The sequence below is a fragment of the Oreochromis niloticus genome, linkage group LG10, assembly GCF_001858045.2.
Source record: "Oreochromis niloticus isolate F11D_XX linkage group LG10, O_niloticus_UMD_NMBU, whole genome shotgun sequence".
NCBI classification, from domain to species: domain Eukaryota; kingdom Metazoa; phylum Chordata; class Actinopteri; order Cichliformes; family Cichlidae; genus Oreochromis; species Oreochromis niloticus.
This window is the reverse complement of record NC_031975.2, coordinates 1,450,064-1,468,596: the sequence shown is the minus strand read 5'-3', so window position 1 is coordinate 1,468,596 and position 18,533 is coordinate 1,450,064. Positions and strand designations below refer to the sequence as shown.

Below are 18,533 nucleotides of genomic sequence, written 5' to 3'. Positions count from 1 at the left end.
CTGGAGCTGAGAGGAATGCAGTGTCTCAAAGACACATCAGAGGCTAAATCCTCTGATTGCGCTGCGTACGTTTTATTCACCATCTCAGTTTCTGTGAGCAACTAAAACCTGCTTTGGAAACTGAGCCGCCTACATAACCACACATATGTGTGTTTTATGCCTGTCATGTGACTGCAGTTCTGGGATATCCCACTAGATAGAGGTGTTGCGTCATTTTACAAAAACTAGAAAAAACGCCTCAACTAGAAAAAAACGTCGTGACGTCTGCAGTCGTAAAACAACGTCATGTCTGTACAAGCAGCTTATGGCTTAGCCTGAAAGCTAACATCTTATTTTTGTTTTTTTGTTTTTTGTTTTTGTTTAGTTTGGCGGGTCGGCTTTTGTTCTAGATGGAGACCCAGAGCCTACCATGAAACTCCGGGTACAGAATGACAGGTGAGCTGAAGCTTAGACGGGGCCTAAGAGAAAACATGCTAGCTGCTAATGCTAACGGCGAGCTGTGTGTAGGAAACGCTCAGTTTTACCTGTTAGCGGTCTGTCACTAAGCTGCTTTGGACTTTGTTTATTACTATTACTTGAAAATGTCTGTGTGGTTTTTTTTTTTTTTTAACTAAGGCAGTTACGTTGGTATAATGAAATGAGTTATGTGGAAATAATGTCAGAGTAATTCACTTTTGTTAACTTTAGCCAACCTAAAAAAAACATATCTCCAGTCGCATTCGTGCCCCAAAGTACCACAGTACTGTCAGTGAGGAGTCTCAGCTGTTTTAGCATAAACGGCGCTAAACCCTTCATTACTTCATAACACTTTATTAACGTCTTTACGTTGGTTCTCTCTGTCAGTTGTTACGTAAATATGGCCGTGATCGTAACTGCAGCGGGACACACTCTGACCGAGGCTCTTGTGTCTTAGGAGTGATTCCAGAAGAGTACAGAAACTGAGGGAGTCTCCTACTGTAATGCAGCCTAATTCAACTGAGCGGGGTGGTCATGCGGGAAATGGTTTATCCCTGACTCTGCAACCAGAGCTTTTCACCAGGGCACCTGTCAGTGGTGCTGCTGCCTCCAGCCCTGAGAGCGGTGAGGTACGAGTACCCATGACCGGTGGCCCCGGAGAGTCCAGTGGAGGTGCCCCATCCAGGAGATGCAGGATCAACTCCCACAGTCACTCGCATTCACATTCACACGCACATAATCGGGCGCCCCCTTCCAGTTCAGAGCCCGAGCTTGACCCGGCCGAGTCCGATCTGGACTCTGGAGAACCCAGCGCCTCTCTTTCTGAGCTACGCTGTCTCTTCCGCTGGCTCCAAAAGAGTCTTCCTTTCCTGGTCATACTGTGCGCTAAGCTGGTGATCCAACATGCTCTAGGTAAGCAGGAGTGAAGAAAACAGTGTCACCACAGCTGTGAGCACAAGACGGCATGTCATCATGTCTCTCTTCCTTTACCAGGTTTAGCAGTTGGGATTGGCCTCTTCACAACCTTTCTGTATGTGAATAAAAACATTCAAACTCAAGTCTTTCTTCAGGTGAGTGAGCAGCTGAAAAACTTGATTTGTGATGCGTTTATGAATATTAATTAAGTCCCTAATACGACATGTTGTCTGTGTGCAGGATCGTCACTCAAAACTGCAGTGCATATGGCTGCTGCTCTTCCTGATCTCCTCCACCTTACTGCTTTACTACACCTTTCTCACAGAGACACTTTATCATTGGTAAGGCACGATCCATTGTGTCACCTCACTCATCACTAGAAATATAGTCTCCGACCTAAAAGTGGAGTATGATCAGATTTGTTGAAGAGCATTATGTCGTTTAACCCGACTGTCACCCCTCCTCATAGCCTCATCCTGCTCAGTCCAGCCATTGAGCCGCTGGGTTTCTGGGAGACACTCTGGGCAGTCGGCATCACCAACTTTGTAATAAAATTCCTCTGCATGGGAATCAAGTGCCTTATTTTGCTGCTGCCCTCTTCGCTGGTGTCCTATCGAACTCAGGTTTGATTTGTGGATTTATTTTTGACATTGTTGACTTAATGAACAAAACCAAAGCACTGTTGTCAGGGCTGGTTCAGTAGCTTAAGTTTATTTCTCCAGGGGCGGTGGCTCATGTTGACTGAGGAACTGGGTCAAGTCCACCAGGCTATAGCGCCTGTTCCACTGTGGTTCCGCTACCTAGTCACCTACCAGGAGACAGAAGGCACCCCTGGACTTACACTCGGGGTCCTGTTGGCTTTGCTCTACCTCATACTAAAGGTGTGATCCTACAGCTTCAATTCAATTCAATTCAATTCAAATATTTATTGTCATTGTCAAAAAACAATGAAATTGCGTTTGAAGCTTCCATACACCCGTGAATAAAATAATATATATTTTTTGTAGTATAAATGCTAAAAAGGTTCTGTTTCCTGTTGAAACGAAAACTGTTGTTTTCTCTCCCTTTTAGCTTTTAGGATTGTATGGTCAGTGGACGTCTTTAATGAAAACTGGGAGACTGTTTCTACGAGTCGAGGTCAGTGTTAAACAGCTTTATATTTAAATTGTGAATTAAAAGTAAATGCAGATTGTGCTGAAGTGTCCGTATTGAAGTGTGTTTCTGTGTTATTTCTCAGTGCACAGGCACAGCAGCCACGAGGAGTCAGTGTAATGAGGCTGGAGATGTCTGCCCCATCTGTCAGGGAGAGTACAGGGAGCCACGTGCGCTTCTCTGTCAGGTAAAACCACACGCGCACACTTCCAGGGCCTGCTGTACACTACCACTAAAGTGTTGAGTCCCCTCTTATTTCTTTGTAATTTGCTCCAAAGGAGCCAGACGTTTCTTTGGACATTGGCTGCTTTTTTACTCATTTTCAGTCCTGTTCGTGATCATTTTCAGAGGAATGCTTTTTTTAAATTTCTTTTTTCTGTTTGTTTATTAAGCAATTTCAGACTGAACTGTAAGTCACTCAAGCATTAAAAGGCACCCAACTCAAAGACCAGTGAATCAGTGTTAGGTCTACACATGACAGACACCCCAACAGTGAACCAGCTGAAATGGTTTCTATTGGGACTTTGTTGCTGGCAGCCTGTCTCAAGACATTTGTTCCCATTTCTTTAGCTGAATCTATAAAAAGTTTACTTTTTCATAAAATGTCAAGTAATGAGGGGTGGCTCAGGACTTTAGTACAGTCCTGTATATCCTGCTACAATGTTTGATGCTTCTGTAAAACACTTTTAAATGGTGAGGTCAGAGTGTGTACAAATGTTCCCTGTCAGATTTTATTTCAGGAACACAGCTCTGACTGTGACATAGACTGTATATAAACCAGGGGTGGGAACTCTGTGTCCTGCAGGAATTAGAGCTCACCCTGGGTCAACACACCTGAATCACATGATTAGTTCATTACCAGGCCTCTGGAGAACTTCAGGACATGTTGAGGAGGTCATTGAGCCATTTAAATCAGCTGTGTTGGATCAAGGACACGTCTAAAACCTGCAGGACACCGGCCCTCGAGGCCTGGAGTTCCCCACCCCTGATATAAAAGATGAACACAACCATTTCCACCATTTCACTGCTGTGAAGAGCATCCGTCATGGTGTTTCAGTGTTTAACTTTAATCTTCACCTGACAAAATAAACTTTAATCATTCAATAAAATTTGAAGGGACTGACTGAGACCATAAACTCACCAGAGTAGCATCGAGTGAGGTAAAAAGGAAAGGGAGCATTTTCCTGTAGACTTTTTTTTCCAACCGCAGGAGTCTCCCTCTGCTGGTCGTTAGAGGAATGCAAATTTAAGGTACCTTCATATCGACTTTATTTATTTATTTACTTTACAAAAGCTACAACCGCCTATTTATGAAGTCTTGATGATAGAAGTGCTCCCCACCTGCTGTTGGAAAAGTCTGCAAGGGGCAGCCAATCAGGACAAAGCTGGTGTAAAGAGTGACGAAGGAGCTAAAACAAACTTGAAGAAGTTCAGTAGCCCTTTTCAGGCACTTTTGAGTGTAAAATGTGTTGACGTGCTTTCATTTCTCTGCTGTGCAGCACATATTCTGTGACGAATGCATCGCTCTGTGGTTCAACCGGGAGAAGAGCTGCCCCCTCTGCCGCACAGTGATCACAGAGAAGGTCTACAAGTGGAGAGATGGAGCCACGTCTCCACACCTGCAGATTTATTAATGAGGAGCAGATGGGAGCTGTTCAGGTGTGGGATACTGGTATTATTTTGTGACGTTTCGTGGCTGTCAAGCCCCACTGACAGATAATGTCATACACACTGGGCTCCTTGCTGGCCGAGGTCAGTAAAGGTACACAACCATAGGCACGTTTCTGGCTTCTTATGTTTTTTCTCTTGTTAAATCTCCAGCAAAGAATTTATTATTCTCACAGAAATTATTTTCTCACCCTCGAGTATTTTTTTGATTTAAGTCGTTTCCCTTTGTGTTGCTTTTCTTCACCTTTAGTCTTTGAAACTTTCCTCGAGAATGAAAATTTCATTACTTCCAAGTTGTTTTTTCTGTTTTGTGAATATAGGAGCATAAGAGAATTACACACAGCATTTTCCTTTGCACCCGATCCCCGTCTTGTCCAGTGTTACTTAATTTGTGATCGCAACTTTTCCCATTCATCCAAACGAATGCGCTGAATAAAAGCATCTGCTTTAGTTGTATCGTTCAGTTTGAAAACAGAGCTGACCTTCTGGAACGACTCATAGTTATAATTACACATTCATATGTGCACACAGTAAACGTCTTGCTTTCAGCTTGTTTGGGGGACTGCAGATGATTGATTGTGATACTGATTTACATAAATTATTTTTTTACAGGGCTGACGTTGCCCCGTTTTTGTAAAAACCAAAGACTGGGAGAAACATCTATTTTATGTACAAAAATCATGTCACTTATTTTTATCTGCTCTGATCCATAAACTCTGATTAAAGATCTACATCTAAGTTAAGAGTTCTTGGCTTGATTCGTGGAACAGTTCTGATGAACAGCTTCCAGTTTATGGGGAAAAAACTTGGACGTTATCACAGAGGTAAGCTGAAACGTTCTCTCTGTTGCACCTGCAGGACTCAGACACAGGCTCTGTTCATTTATGTTTTATTTCAACTTCATTATGTACATGATACAGTTCGGCAGGTGAAGGATCGACACAACAGAAATGTTACTCAATGCCCACCAGTGACTAAAACATCCTTTTCAACTCGAGACATGTTATCAAGTAAGCTTGATAAAGTATGGTTCAAACACCTGTGTGTAAAATGCTCCTTAAACATACCTGAACAGAAGCAAAATGCACCACTTTTACATCACCGTCTCTCAGACACGACAGTCACACCAAACCTCCCACTCAGACCACGATCACAAAGATATACACATCCTAGAAAGGCATGACAGGACGTCAGCGTTGGTAATCAATCCCAGCCTTACACGCGCACACGCACTCACACAACTACAATATACAGCAAACTGTACATACGTGATGTACTCTGTCAGCAAAGGCACAGTGCCATTCCCATTGGTTTTTGCATCATAACATCATCTATCTTTCCACTGCAAAAGAAAAACTACACTTCAAGTTTTTGGCAAGGAAAGTCTAAAATGAAGAAGTTTAAAAGTGAAACTATGCCTCGCAATAAATACTGTAAGACGTTCGGGCCTTTTGAAACATTAAAAAAAAAAAGCTGCATCTGAGGTTCTTGTAAGACTTTCTATGGAAATAAAATTACACTGTACACGATTATAATTGCAACAGAAGTCAAATCAACTTTTTACACATTCTGCTGCCCTATGTGAATAATACTACATAATAAATACATAGTTTGCATAGTGTAGACAACGCAGTGGAACCACAATGGCACTTGAAATAAATATAAACAAAGTAAGCGAGTGGAGTGACGGCTGTTAAACACAGCTGGTTTACAGGAATGATCCAAATACATCAGCTCAGTCAGTAAAACCTAAAACATGAACCAAAAGAAGTTTCTACACAGTTAATTTGTAGAAAAGTTGCAAACTTCCTGTGTTGTTTTCCTACGTTTTCATTTTTAAGATTACCAGAAAAATCCCCAAAGCTTTAGCTCGTTTTGGCCAAACGTTACAGTCAGTATTTGTGGATTGCAGGGAACAATGTCAAAAACAAAAACAGAAGTCATTCATTTAGCTTTCATTAGCATTATGGGAATCTGATTCCGACCTTTGGTCATTTTTAGGATGACAGGGTTCAATGGCTTGACTCCAAAGGCTCATCTAGCAGCTTTATGTCGCACAAACAGCCCAAACATCCCACTCTTAATAGATGGTCTATTCATACACGTGTGTGTTAATACGCCCTTACGCTTAAAGCCATGTTACAATGCACAAAAAGCACACTCACAGCACCTTAGACATGAATGCAGCCAATGTCAGTAAAAAAGGCAGTGATACCAATCTGGCTCAGAGTATTTTGGGTCAACATGCTTGTTGGTTTCCAACCATGCCAGTGGCAATGAGACTGCATGAGTTAAAAAATAAGAGCAGGAGATTTAAGTGACACACAGGCTTTTAGAGTCTGTTTACATTCAACACAAAGGAAACAAACCGTGTTTCTGGATCGGCGTCCCACAGGAAGCCTTCCGGTCAGATAAGTAAAGCAGTGCCAGCATTTGGTATCGACTGTGGTGGAAGTGATGCACTTGGCTGAAATTTCACTTGTCTTTTTATAGCTGCTTTCCTTCAGGCGCGCTCACCTACTCCTCATCTAAGCTCTAGTGACAAAGGCGATCTGACTGTCCTTTATAAAGGACCTAACCCTGTGAAACTATTATCCAATAAATCTACTGACTGACAGCGTGATCCGAAATTTCACAGAGTGACTGTTCAGAAAAAATGTCACGATGAGGGAGAAACAAACGCTCCTTATTGGAGAACTCTTTTTCTCACTGTGATGGAGTAAACTCGCCGTAAACACTACAAGTAACGTTACCCTAGACTCGAAGATAAAAGAGCACCAGTAAATCATACGATAATGCCAGGTGAGTACACCTCAGCCACCTGAGCCCACTCGTCGGCTGGCATTTTTCAGCACACGTTCGAACAGAGTTTGTCGAAGAGCAGCTCTCTCACACCGCTCTGCTAATTTATAAACTGCTGATTAGCTGTGGCGAGTTGAAAAAAAGAAGAAAAAAAAAAAAAGGCCCAGGCTAAGTCAGGAGGTTTCAGGCGGTCAAGGAGGGGAAGGCGCTGCTGGAAGGAGCTGGTGATCGGCGTTGACAGCGTCAGTCAGATTTAAAAAAAAAAAAAAAAAAAAAAAAAATCCTACAAGTCTCTTTGAAAGGACAAAAGGAAAAGGAAGGGACACTCAAAGAGGGCCGGCGTTCGTAGGCGAGCCGAGCGTCATAGGTTCATTCGTAGGTGTTCGGGCCGCTTGGAGTTCATGGGGTACGCCTGCTTCTTGTAGGGCCCTACACTGATGCCTGAAGGCTGCCTGATGGGAAGCGGCGCAGAAGCCTCGGTGAAGCCGCTGCCGCTTGTGTCCATTTGCTCCACTGCTGAAACCTCCATGGGTTGGTCCATCGAGCTGCTGGGTGAAAGCAGAGACGGGCTGCCAGTCATCAAAGTTCCCCGGTGCCAGTTGTCCCCCCCTGCAAACTTCAGCGGACTGAGGAAGAAGATATGACATACTTCTATTAGGCTCAAAGGCTGTTATATGCACCACACGGCTACAGTCGTGAAAAAGTACACCAAAGCACACCATCGCATAACCAGGACTTAAGAAGAAGAAACTCATTTTAACAGGTAAATACAACCTGAGAATAAACAACAACATGACACAACGTTGCTTCAGTTCAGTAAGACTTCCAGTCGTTTAAGCTCTCTTCAGTCACAGGTCTGGACTTTGACCGGGTCATTAAACCATCTTTAGTGTTTTCTTTTTGAGACATTTGGATGTAGGTTTCCTGATGTGTCCTATGAAAGGACCGATTTAAGCCAAGCTTTAGCTGTCAGAAAGCTGCATATTTGGCTCAAGAATACTTTGGTACACAGGAGTTCCATAGTTGGTGCAAAACAAGCCCAAATCATTATCCCTCTACCACCATGCTCGGCCGGTGGTTTATGGCGTTATTCTCTGTTTGTTTGTTGCCAGACATCTTCATTTTGGAACATTGTTCCAGAGGTTTTGTGGCGTGCACAGATACGAATTTGCAGTCTAAGCCGTGCTGCCATGTTCTTCTCTGGAGAAAAGCCTTGTCCTTACAACCTTTCCTTTTTTCTAACTGTACTATTATGAACTTTCCCTGTCGAGTCTGAGATGTGGCTCTTAGGTAGTGCATGGACTGACCTTGGCGTGGCTTTCCTGGGTACAATGACAGTTGTGCTGAACATTTCCTACTTGGGAATAATCTTTCCCACAGTAGAACGATGGACTTGAAATTATTTGGAAATGGTCTTGTAACCCTTCCAAAACTCATGGGCAGCAACAACTGTTCCTCCTTGGCACGGTGTTAACACACACATGAATGCTCAAGACCAGCAAACTGCCAAAACATCTGCCTTTATAGTGGTGCTCAACACTTACTGATGATCAGTCAACTGCATTTGATCAGCAGCATCTGGCTAATTACGGTTTTAATGGGAGCAGTAAGGGAGTACCATCCACTGATTCTGCATTCTGGCTTCAAATTGTTTTGTGTTGTTGTTCATCTGAGGTTGTATATAAATCATTTTAAGGTTGTTTTTTTTAATGTTCTTATTCATAAAACCTTAGACATGAAAGGATGTGTACAATTACCCCAAAAACTCCAAAACGTCCCTCACCTTCTCTATCCATTTATTTTTAATTCAATCCCTGTTCTCCCTTATTTAAGCTTTATTGACTTTAAAAGCCTTACTGTTAGCCAAGCAAATTTAAGCTATTCACAAGGTCAGCAAGTGAGTCATCAGGGTGAAGACTTGTTTTGGGAAAGATTTTTAAATGACCAGTGAAATTCAACAGATCCGGAGACAAAAACAACATGCCGTTACCTCACAGGTGTTCTCGGGCTTCCCGGGAACTTTCGCGGTGAGCGGACCTTTGGCTCAAAGGAGAACTTCTCTTTGACGTTTTCAAGCACAGATGGGGCTACATATGTGAAACCCTGGGGAAGGGGTGGAGGACAAAAACAGAAAGAGATCTAAGCCCACTTCTTCAAAGATCGTCTTTCCAAAAACAACCCACAGCTGATGATGAGCAATGAAATGCTGAGTAAACCATATCATGCAATGTGGTGGAACAGTGAGTGAAGCTTCCAGGAAAACCAACAGGATTAAACCAGATGGGACGCATTAACTGGTTCTCGTAAGACCCACTTGTCGAAAAGGGGGAAAAAAACAAAACAAAAAAAACCCAGTATGTCCAGAACTAGCTGCTGTTTGCAAGTTTTCAGACAACACAGAAACAGTCAGTGCACCGTTTTCTATTAAAAACTCTCCGTCTGCGTAAATTTAGCAACATCAGCTTTGCACCAGATATTTAGCTTTTTCCTACCTTACATCATCTGACCACAAACGATGACCGAACGAAACACTGACATGCAGGTTATGAGTCGTCTTTCATAGATCTTACCCTGCAGCATTATTATACGCTCACCCACCACTCTGTCAGGTATACCTGTCCCAACTGCTAATTAGTGCACATAACTAATCAGCCAATGGCAGGGCAGCAACTCGCTCATTCGCTGAGGTTATTGTACTCGGCCCTGAAACTCTTAGAAATATGGTATCTAAGCAGATTCTTACTCTGGATGGCATTACCTTGGCCTCCAGTAACACCGTGAGGAACCTTGGAGTCATTTTTGACCAGGACATGTCCTTCAACGCACATATTAAACAAATATGTAAGACTGCTTTCCTCCATTTGTGCAACATCTCTAAAGTTAGAAATATCCTGTCTCAGAGTGATGCTGAAAAACTAGTTCATGCATTTATTACTTCCAGGCTGGACTACTGTAATTCTTTATTATCAGGATGTCCTAAAAACTCCCTGAAAAGCCTTCAGCTGATCCAAAATGCTGCAGCAAGAGTCCTGACAGGGACTAGAAAGAGAGAGCAGATTTCTCCTGTTTTGGCTTCCCTTCATTGGCTTCCTGTTAAATCCAGAATTGAATTCAAAATCCTGCTCCTCACATACAAGGTCTTAAATAATCAGGCCCCATCTTATCTTAATGACCTTGTAGTACCATATCACCCTATTAGAGCACTTCGCTCTCACACTGCAGGCCTACTTGTTGTTCCTAGAGTATTTAAAAGTAGAATGGGAGGCAGAGCCTTCAGTTTTCAGGCCCCTCTTCTGTGGAACCAGCTTCCAGTTTGGATTCAGGAGACAGACACTATCTCTACTTTCAAGATTAGGCTTCAAACTTTCCTTTTTGCTAAAGCATATAGTTAGGGCTGGACCAGGTGACCCTGAATCCTCCCTTAGTTATGCTGCAATAGACGTAGGCTGCCGGGGATTCCCATGATGCATTGAGTTTTTCCTTTCCAGTCACCTTTCTCACTCACTATGTGTTAATAGACCTCTCTGCATCGAATCATATCTGTTATTAATCTCTGTCTCTCTTCCACAGCATGTCTTTATCCTGTCTTCCTTCTTTCACCCCAACCAATCACAGCAGATGGCCCCGCCCCTCCCTGAGCCTGGTTCTGCCGGAGGTTTCTTCCTGTTAAAAGGGAGTTTTTCCTTCCCACTGTCGCCAAAGTGCTTGCTCATAGGGGGTCATATGATTGTTGGGTTTTTCTTTGTATGTATTATTGTGCTATCTACTGTACAATATAAAGCGCCTTGAGGCGACTTTTGTTGTGATTTGGCGCTGTGTAAATAAAATTGAATTGAATTGAATTGAATTGACGCTAAAGTCATACACACGGTCAACATGAAGTGCGAGGTTCAAACGGAGCATCAGAACGGGGCAGAAAGGTGATTTAAGTGACTTTGAATGTGGTTGCCGGTGCCAGATGGGCTGGTCCGGGTATATTTGAGAAACTGCTGATCTGCTGGGACTTTCCCACACCATCATCTCCTGAGTTTACAGAGAGTGGTCCAAAACAACAGAAAATAATCCAGTAAGCAGCCATTCTCTGCTGATGCCGGAGAAGACTGACCAGACTCGACCCGACAGAGTCGGGATGTGTTGAAACGAGAGTCGCATCACAGATGCAGCAGCTGTGTGATGCTATCCTGTCAATGTGGGCCAGCACCTTGTTGAGTTACCACAGAGAACTAAGTCAGTTCTGAAGGTTCACTAACACTTGCAAGGTGTAACTAATGAAGTGGCCGGTGAGTGTACTTGCACTGCGGTCAGGTTTTCTTTAGCAAGTGGTCACATTAAAAGCAAAGCAGTTGTTTGTCCTTTGACTCCTATCACATGAGTGACTTATCATCGAGGATTACTCCCTTCACAGAGTAAAAGGCACCAGTTACACACCAGGAAGACTTGATTGGCACTTTCGCTGAGCATGGAGTCATCGGGGCTGTCCACTGGAGTCTGACTGGTGAACTTGGAGTCAAACTGGCTGACATCATCAGCTGATTGCTGTAAAAAAATAAAATAATAATAATAATCAAGTTAGTTAATGATCTTCATGGCCACATTACACAGGACATCTCTGTGTGGAAGACAAACTCACCAGAAATGGTTTAAATGGAGGCTCTACTTTGCGAGCAAGGAGGTCGTCCCAATTTATATGGCGGAAGAACGTATGGGCCTAGGAAACATGACAGCTGTTTTGTGTCTGTGTGTTTTTTTAAAATGTATTTTTCAAGCTCCATCTGAAGTGATGCCTACCTGGACTTCAGCTGCATCTCCTGGACCGCCCCCGAGTCGCAACGAGGCGTTTCTTTTCAGCAACTAGAAAAAAACAAAAATATTTCTATTTTTGACAGCAGATCAGTGCTTTTTAACGAGACACAACATGGCGTGTGAAGCGTGCGGGGAGGAGCAAGGCTTTAACAGCTCACCTTTTTCAGAAGGTCCCTGGCTTCTTGCGTGAGGTAAGGTGGGAGGCTGAGTTTACATTTTAAGATTTTGTCTATGGTCTTCTTTCGGTTTTCACCGGTGAACGGAGGCTGAGGAACAGCAGCAGATTGGAAACATTAGCCGAGCAGCACGATAAGGACGCTGTGAGTAACGGTTCCGGTTACTTGCATTAGTTACGGCATTAAGAAGTTGACTGGTTCGTACTTACTGCTCCTGTCAGCATGTCGTACATGAGAGCTCCCAGACTCCACCAGTCCACAGCACGATTATGTCCACTCCTCATCAGGATCTCTGGAGCCCTGAAGAAGAAGAGAGGAGGAGAAGGCGTGTCAAACAAGAGGCATGAATGTCCTGATGTGTATGTAAATCATCAAACTGTTTGCCATACATGTACTCGATAGTGCCGCAGAAGGTGTGGGTGACTGTTCCATCGTGGATGGACTCTTTGCATAGGCCGAAATCCGTCAGCTTCACGTGTCCTAGAAGGTGGATGCGTACAGAGGACACGTTAGAAGGTTCAAAGTTGTGTTTTAAAAGTTGAATGCAAAACAAACAGAAGATTTCTGCAAGAAAATCTCAGTTGGTGAAGGACATGTATCTAGGTCGGACGTTTAGTAAGCAGCTCCTAGTGTTTCAGTACCGTTGTTATTGAGCATGATGTTCTCAGGTTTTAAGTCCCTGTAGATGATGCCTTTTTGGTGCAGGTGACCCAGCGCCATTGAGATCTCGGCCAGGTAGAAACTGTCAACAGAAAAAGAAAAACAACGCAGGTCCCATATTTAGACAAATGCATTGACATTTCTATCCATTTTTCCTCATTACTCTTCTATATTTACACACATTCATTTTTTGCCCACATTATGATGTAATGTTTACACTCCTGTGCCTTTCTGCACTCAGTGTCTCTTTCATTATTCTAGGAATACTACTAACCCTTATTTGTTCAGCACTTTGGTTCGTGGAGTCTCCACCGTCATCTACAGACTGTGTTTATAAAACAAAAGGACACATACTGCAAGCATTCAGTCACTGTTCCAGCTGAACAGTCCTACTGTTCCAGCTCAGGGTCTGAGAAACAGAGTCACCTATCTGCCTCCCTTCACGCAAGTCAGTTCCTCAAACTTTAAACTCCCCCGTGTGCCAATTTCCTCGATGTCAATTCTGTCCTTGTGATGCTTTTTGGGGCTACAGTTTAAATACGTCCGTCTGCTCCGATCAGAACACAAGCAGCTACCGTTTGTCTCTTTGTTTTATTCCTAGAAATATTTTGGAGAACCCGTTTTTGACCAAATGTGAATCATAAAGTCACATCACTGGGTGTTAAGATGCCTCTTCTGTGGTTTAACAGTCTAAAATCACGGTGCTGATCATGAAATATGCAAACAGGCAAGTTAATATTTTAGTTAATGTAAAGATGCAAATACTGTATGAAGCAGCAAATCAATCTGTTCAGCAAGCTGGTAGTCACAGCATTACAGTCACAGGAGTTAGTGTGTGGAACAAACAAAACACACAACTTCAGACGTCTGGTCAAAAACAACAAATTGTATGAATGTAGAAAATGTTCCTCTCAGACTGTCATCTCGGTTTTTGGTGAAAGTGGATATTAATAAGTGCCAACTTGCACCTACTCATGTTTGCGTACAGCGTGTGCATAACATGTCAAATTTATTTGTTTTTATATGTCACACATGGTACGTAAGGATTTTTAGGGATGATATTTCCACTTGTCCTTGTTTTCATTGGACACTGGCTTTGTTCGTGATAATGAAAGCTTGCAGCTGTGCATACTATGAGCACAGTAAACTAAACTAACCCAAAAAAGACGATCGAGGGTTTAACAGCAACAGACCAACTCACCATGCTGTGTCCTCCATGAAGATTCCCTCTCTTTCCAGCTGCATGAACAGCTCCCCGCCTACAGTTACCACATACAAAAACTCATCGTTCAAATGTATTCACACTGGGAGTGAGGAGCTGCACTGATAGAATGACTGGGAATTCCTCCTCACCGCTAAGATACTCAAGGATGAGGTACAACTTTCCCCCCGTCTGGAAGGCATAGATCAGGTCAACAATGAACGGATGTTTAACCTCCTCCAAAATGTTCCTCTCGGCTTTGGTGTGGGCGGTGTCTTTCGCGTTACGCACAATCATAGCCTGGCAAGGGACAGAAAAGCACAGTGCAGGGGTGTGAAGCTATTTGGGCAATAAATCTTACCCCATTAGCTAGCACGAAACCTTTAAAACATCAGCTGCAGAGGCAGAGTGGGAACCGGGATGCCAGGATGGTAGCTACAGCTAAGTCTCATTAAGCTAATAAACAGTCATTAAGCGAAACTTCAGGCTTCGGGGAATATGAGCTGGTTTTTCAAGGAGAGCCAGACATTAGCTCTGTGTCGACTGCAGAGAGGAGGCAAGCTGAACAGAAGCAGCAGCTCTGAGGTTGCATGAGAAAAAAGCCTGGTGCCATTATTTTAGGTTGGTTTGTACTTAGTTTCTGGCTTCAAAGCTCAGCGTAAGAGTATATCATACTCAGATCATCTGCTCCGGACTCGTAGCTATTGATACTCGTGCTTACGTAGGGAGCACTCGGACATCAACTCTGCAACACCACACTGATTGTGTATGCAGACACAGGCCAGTTTCTACGAATGAACCCGACTTGAGTACATGCACGTGGATTTACTCACCTTCTTTAAAACTTTCATAGCAAATATTTTCCCAGAGGTGGCACCCGATACCTTCCGAACCTGAAACACCTGCAAAAATAATTTACATTTGTATAAAGACATCTAAGGAGGGGTGCTACAAGGTTCATCAAATTTAATCTAAGATGAAACCGCACAAAGAAAGAAATGCATTTCCTGAAAGACAAGCAGCAGTGATACAACACAGATTTATTTAATGTTACATCAAATATGTGCAGCACTCCCCCGCACTCTGGCATGGAACTAAGATCATAACGCCCAGAATGAAACGCTGCTCTCACTGTGACATCTGCACAGTGAGAGCAGACGTAATGGCAATGCTTGCCCCTGGGTCTGACTGACTGAATCTATATGTTAGTTTGAATATCTTGAACTTCTGCTGACAGCTTCCAGAGAGATATAAGATGATTTTATAGCTAACATTATTGCTTAAGCATGTGACTGTTGTAGTTTATTTGAGACTTTTTAATACCACCTTTTCAAAAGCTACGATGAATGTACTGTCACTTATCCTTTGGCTGTGGGGTCCAGATATTTTGAATTTGGAAAAATTATACATTTGAGACACTCACAAATTCAATCGTTCAGGTATGAATTTCAAAATCATTGTCTTTACTCTTAAAAAATAAGACTAAAATGATCTGTTCTTACTTCGTATAAGCAAAGGCTTGAGTTCTGACCCTCAGTTAAAAATACCAAGAAACTTTTGCAAAATTATGCAACATGACAATGATATCAAAAGAGCTGGCAATGTGCTACATTTTTCTTCTTTTTTTTCTTAATAAAACGGTATTATCTCATAATTCTAAGTAAGTCCCAAGTTACGGAAAATGACTTTGTTGTCATCTCAGGCAAAACCACTTCAGACAGAGCAAGTCATGCATCTGCTTGCTAAGTGAAAAATGTTTCCAAAATAACTAATGTGCTCTGTCATTGTCAAGTTTAGCAACGAAACATCAGGGAAGTTCCAGAGCTCTACATCCACAAAAATAAGGCAGAACCCATAATGTGCACTCATCTTTAAAATCTCCATTTGTCTTAAGATTAGATACAAGGGGCTGCAGACAGATTACTTTGATGCTTTATGTCTATGCAAGTAAAGGCTTCTACTTCTTTGCTTCAAGAGCTTACAGTAAAGGTGAAACAGGATTTTTTTTCTTCCTACCACAGGAAAAAAATTGCTAGATATTTGTGGGAATTGGAGGGCTGTTGATAAACAACAATGACACTGTAAACTATTGCCAAATTTCCCATTCCACCCACTGGAATTTCAAGACATCTGCAATGCCTCCCACACATACTGGTAATGTGACACCAGGTCCCAGGCTAAGAAAAATAAGTTGCATTTTACACGATTTTAAAAGCAAAGGGTTTTTGTTTTGTTTTTTTAAATTAACGCTGCATCAAATACATGCGAATATAAACATTTAAGTTAAGCCTTTCCAAACCCTAACTTTCAAGTCAAAAGCAGTCAATAAAAGGAGGAGGGAAAACATGTGTCAGAGAGAAATGTCGACTTGAGAGTCTTGAGTCCTCACCTTTCCATAGCCACCTTTTCCCAAAACTTTCAGCAGCTCAAAGCATTCGGGCCTGATCTGCTCTGTTCCCTTGTTCACGCTGTTCTCTGAAATTTCAAACTTCTCACAGTCATCCATGTTACTGGCAAAACAGAGCAAAAAATAAATAAAGACGATAAGAAAGTAAGGATGAAACACAGGTTCAGAATGTTTTGCACAACACTGTTAGCATTTTCCAGGACACACAGCAGAAGTATGGATGAGTGCTGGACTTTTTGTGGTGCTAGTTTTATATTTATTTATTTTTATGTATATTTTTGGGGGGGAGGGGGGACTGGCTGAGTGAGATCAGTGCCCACTGCTAAAGCACTTCCACACAAAGATCCCTCAGATATTTCCAAGTGAGAACAAAGAACCCAAACAGGATTATCATAGATTGCATCGATTGTTTTACCAGCTAAATGCTGCTTCACACAGCACCACAGGTCTCCACCTGGATACATGAATGGCTCTCAAAGGTACCAGGTTTGAGTTCACTTTAATGGGCAACCCAGCATTAGAAAACATAACAACCCTGCTACAGAGGGTTGTTATGGTCTGGCACTACATAACTTATGTTAGTTTTCCATTAAGTTTAGTCGCAAATTTCTTATGGCTCATAAGTACAATCAAGTTCGCTTAAAATTGGTTGGTTCTTATACCAATTTAAAAACAGCTATGACGGGATTTAGGTCATTCCCAGATCCTAAAATGTTGACTCCCACGCATCCAAATAAGAAAAAAATAGTTTGTTCCCTTTTTCGAACCACAGTGAATCACAACATCGCTTATACTCACAAATCAAAGCTACTGCACTGCTCCATGTACTCACTGAGCTGCCCCTGGAAACAAAAGGGGACACAACATTTAGGCACACAGGAATGCGAGGGAGAACTGTTCTTTACTAGGGAGTCTGAATCAATCGCAGGTACATTACAGACTTTTATATGTTCTTTTACTAACAGAGGTTTTTTCATTTTCTAGCGATATATTTTTATTAGCCTAGTTCACTGAAAGTTAGGACAGCCTCACGGCTAACCAATACAGTTAAGCAGGGACATGCTGTATGTCTAACACTATCAGTTTTAAATGAAACTAATAACCAGGAACGCAGCGACGACAGCAGACTCGTAGCCTCGCGTTAACATCACACCGCGGTGGGAAGGCTAGCAAAAGTGTGATCCTCTTACCTGCAGTGATGCTAGCTCCTGTAGCATTTCAGCCTGTTGTTGGTCGGCTGGAGTATTATTTATTTGTATCATTATTATTATTATTATTATTATTATTTTTTTTTTTTTTTAAAAAAGGTCAGAAAGGGATACACTATTGATTAAATTAAAGTAGCTAACAAACCGCAGATATAGCATAGTTACACGGCAATAAGAGCATCCCTCAAAGAATGCCGATTAAGAGCGTTGTCGCTCATAGCTCCATTATCGGATAACCCCTTACGCCCTAGCTACTACACCGTCAATTGCTATTGTTTAGCTTTCGTTATGCTTTTTTTTCCACAATGCTGACATTTTACCTTCTTTTCTATTTATTTACACTCCGGCGTTGATATCTTCTCTGCTTGTATACTTTCAACTGAAGAATAACCTTATGTACTTGAGGGCTGGTCACCTTAACTTAAGCCATACTGTTCAACGTCCAAGACTTTAAGTAAAATTCAGAAAATGTAACTGGAATGTTTAATTTCATTGTAGCTAACGTTGTACATGAAAGCACATTAATACGCGGGAAAAGAGTGAACGATGATGTGTCCGATAATGGATACATGGGTACCGGTGTTAGCAACTTAGGCCTCGGAGCTGCTAAGTTCTAGCTAACTGGCTAACAGCAGGGACATTAGCCTTAGCGTTAGCATCAACTCACCCCATCCTCAAATTCTTCGTCAGAGACATTCTCATCCGGTTGATCCAAATCGATGTCAAAAACCGCGGCCATGGCCGCGACACCTTACTTGGCGTTTAATGACAAAACACAGGCCCGCTCCGTCACCTCATGTGAGAGCCATCACCGTTACAACCGGCTACAGCAGAAAGCATGGGCTCACCAACCAAAACAACACAGGAATCGAACAGCAGCAACAAAAAGAGCCTCTAGCGTCGGCCAGCGGCACTACTCTGCTCGGGCTGGGCGAAAACATCAGGAAAGAGTTCCAGTAACGGCAGATCAGGAAAATAAATCAAGTAACTGAAAGAGGGAATGTGGTCAGATGTCCCAACATAAACAAACAAACACACACTAATAAGAAAAATAAATAAATGAACGAATAAATATATATTAATAT

At 42.4% G+C, this 18,533-nt stretch overlaps 2 protein-coding genes across 7 annotated transcripts; one reads left to right on the top strand and one right to left on the bottom strand.

Moving 5' to 3' along the window:
• The first annotated feature begins 227 nt into the window (after nucleotides 1-227).
• On the top strand, nucleotides 228-4,750 carry rnft1 (ring finger protein, transmembrane 1). Of its 2 annotated transcripts, none has more exons than XM_019363904.2 (9): nucleotides 228-435; nucleotides 844-1,368; nucleotides 1,450-1,526; nucleotides 1,612-1,712; nucleotides 1,841-1,994; nucleotides 2,094-2,252; nucleotides 2,443-2,508; nucleotides 2,609-2,710; nucleotides 4,023-4,750. In XM_019363904.2, exons 2-9 carry the CDS (start codon nucleotides 960-962, stop codon nucleotides 4,155-4,157), a joined length of 1,203 nt encoding a protein of 400 aa, XP_019219449.1. In that variant the 5' UTR covers nucleotides 228-435; nucleotides 844-959; the 3' UTR covers nucleotides 4,158-4,750. The 2 variants fall into 2 exon arrangements, with proteins under 2 accessions (XP_019219449.1, XP_003458098.2); XM_003458050.5 differs by having other exon boundaries at nucleotides 229-435; nucleotides 914-1,368.
• On the bottom strand, nucleotides 4,606-18,411 carry rps6kb1a (ribosomal protein S6 kinase b, polypeptide 1a). 5 transcript variants are annotated; one of them, XM_005463011.4, is made up of 15 exons: nucleotides 18,116-18,411; nucleotides 17,073-17,082; nucleotides 16,223-16,308; nucleotides 14,667-14,735; nucleotides 13,986-14,133; nucleotides 13,834-13,891; nucleotides 12,614-12,714; nucleotides 12,362-12,452; nucleotides 12,182-12,272; nucleotides 11,955-12,062; nucleotides 11,782-11,844; nucleotides 11,624-11,701; nucleotides 11,422-11,529; nucleotides 8,984-9,096; nucleotides 4,606-7,619 (listed from the first exon to the last, which is right to left on the bottom strand). In XM_005463011.4, exons 1-15 carry the CDS (start codon nucleotides 18,185-18,187, stop codon nucleotides 7,355-7,357), a joined length of 1,461 nt encoding a protein of 486 aa, XP_005463068.1. In that variant the 5' UTR covers nucleotides 18,188-18,411; the 3' UTR covers nucleotides 4,606-7,354. The 5 variants fall into 5 exon arrangements, with proteins under 5 accessions (XP_005463068.1, XP_005463069.1, XP_003458084.1 ...); XM_005463012.4 differs by having other exon boundaries at nucleotides 16,223-16,343; nucleotides 18,116-18,410; XM_003458036.5 differs by having other exon boundaries at nucleotides 16,223-16,343; nucleotides 17,039-17,082; nucleotides 18,116-18,409.
• Nucleotides 18,412-18,533: the final 122 nt, after the last annotated feature.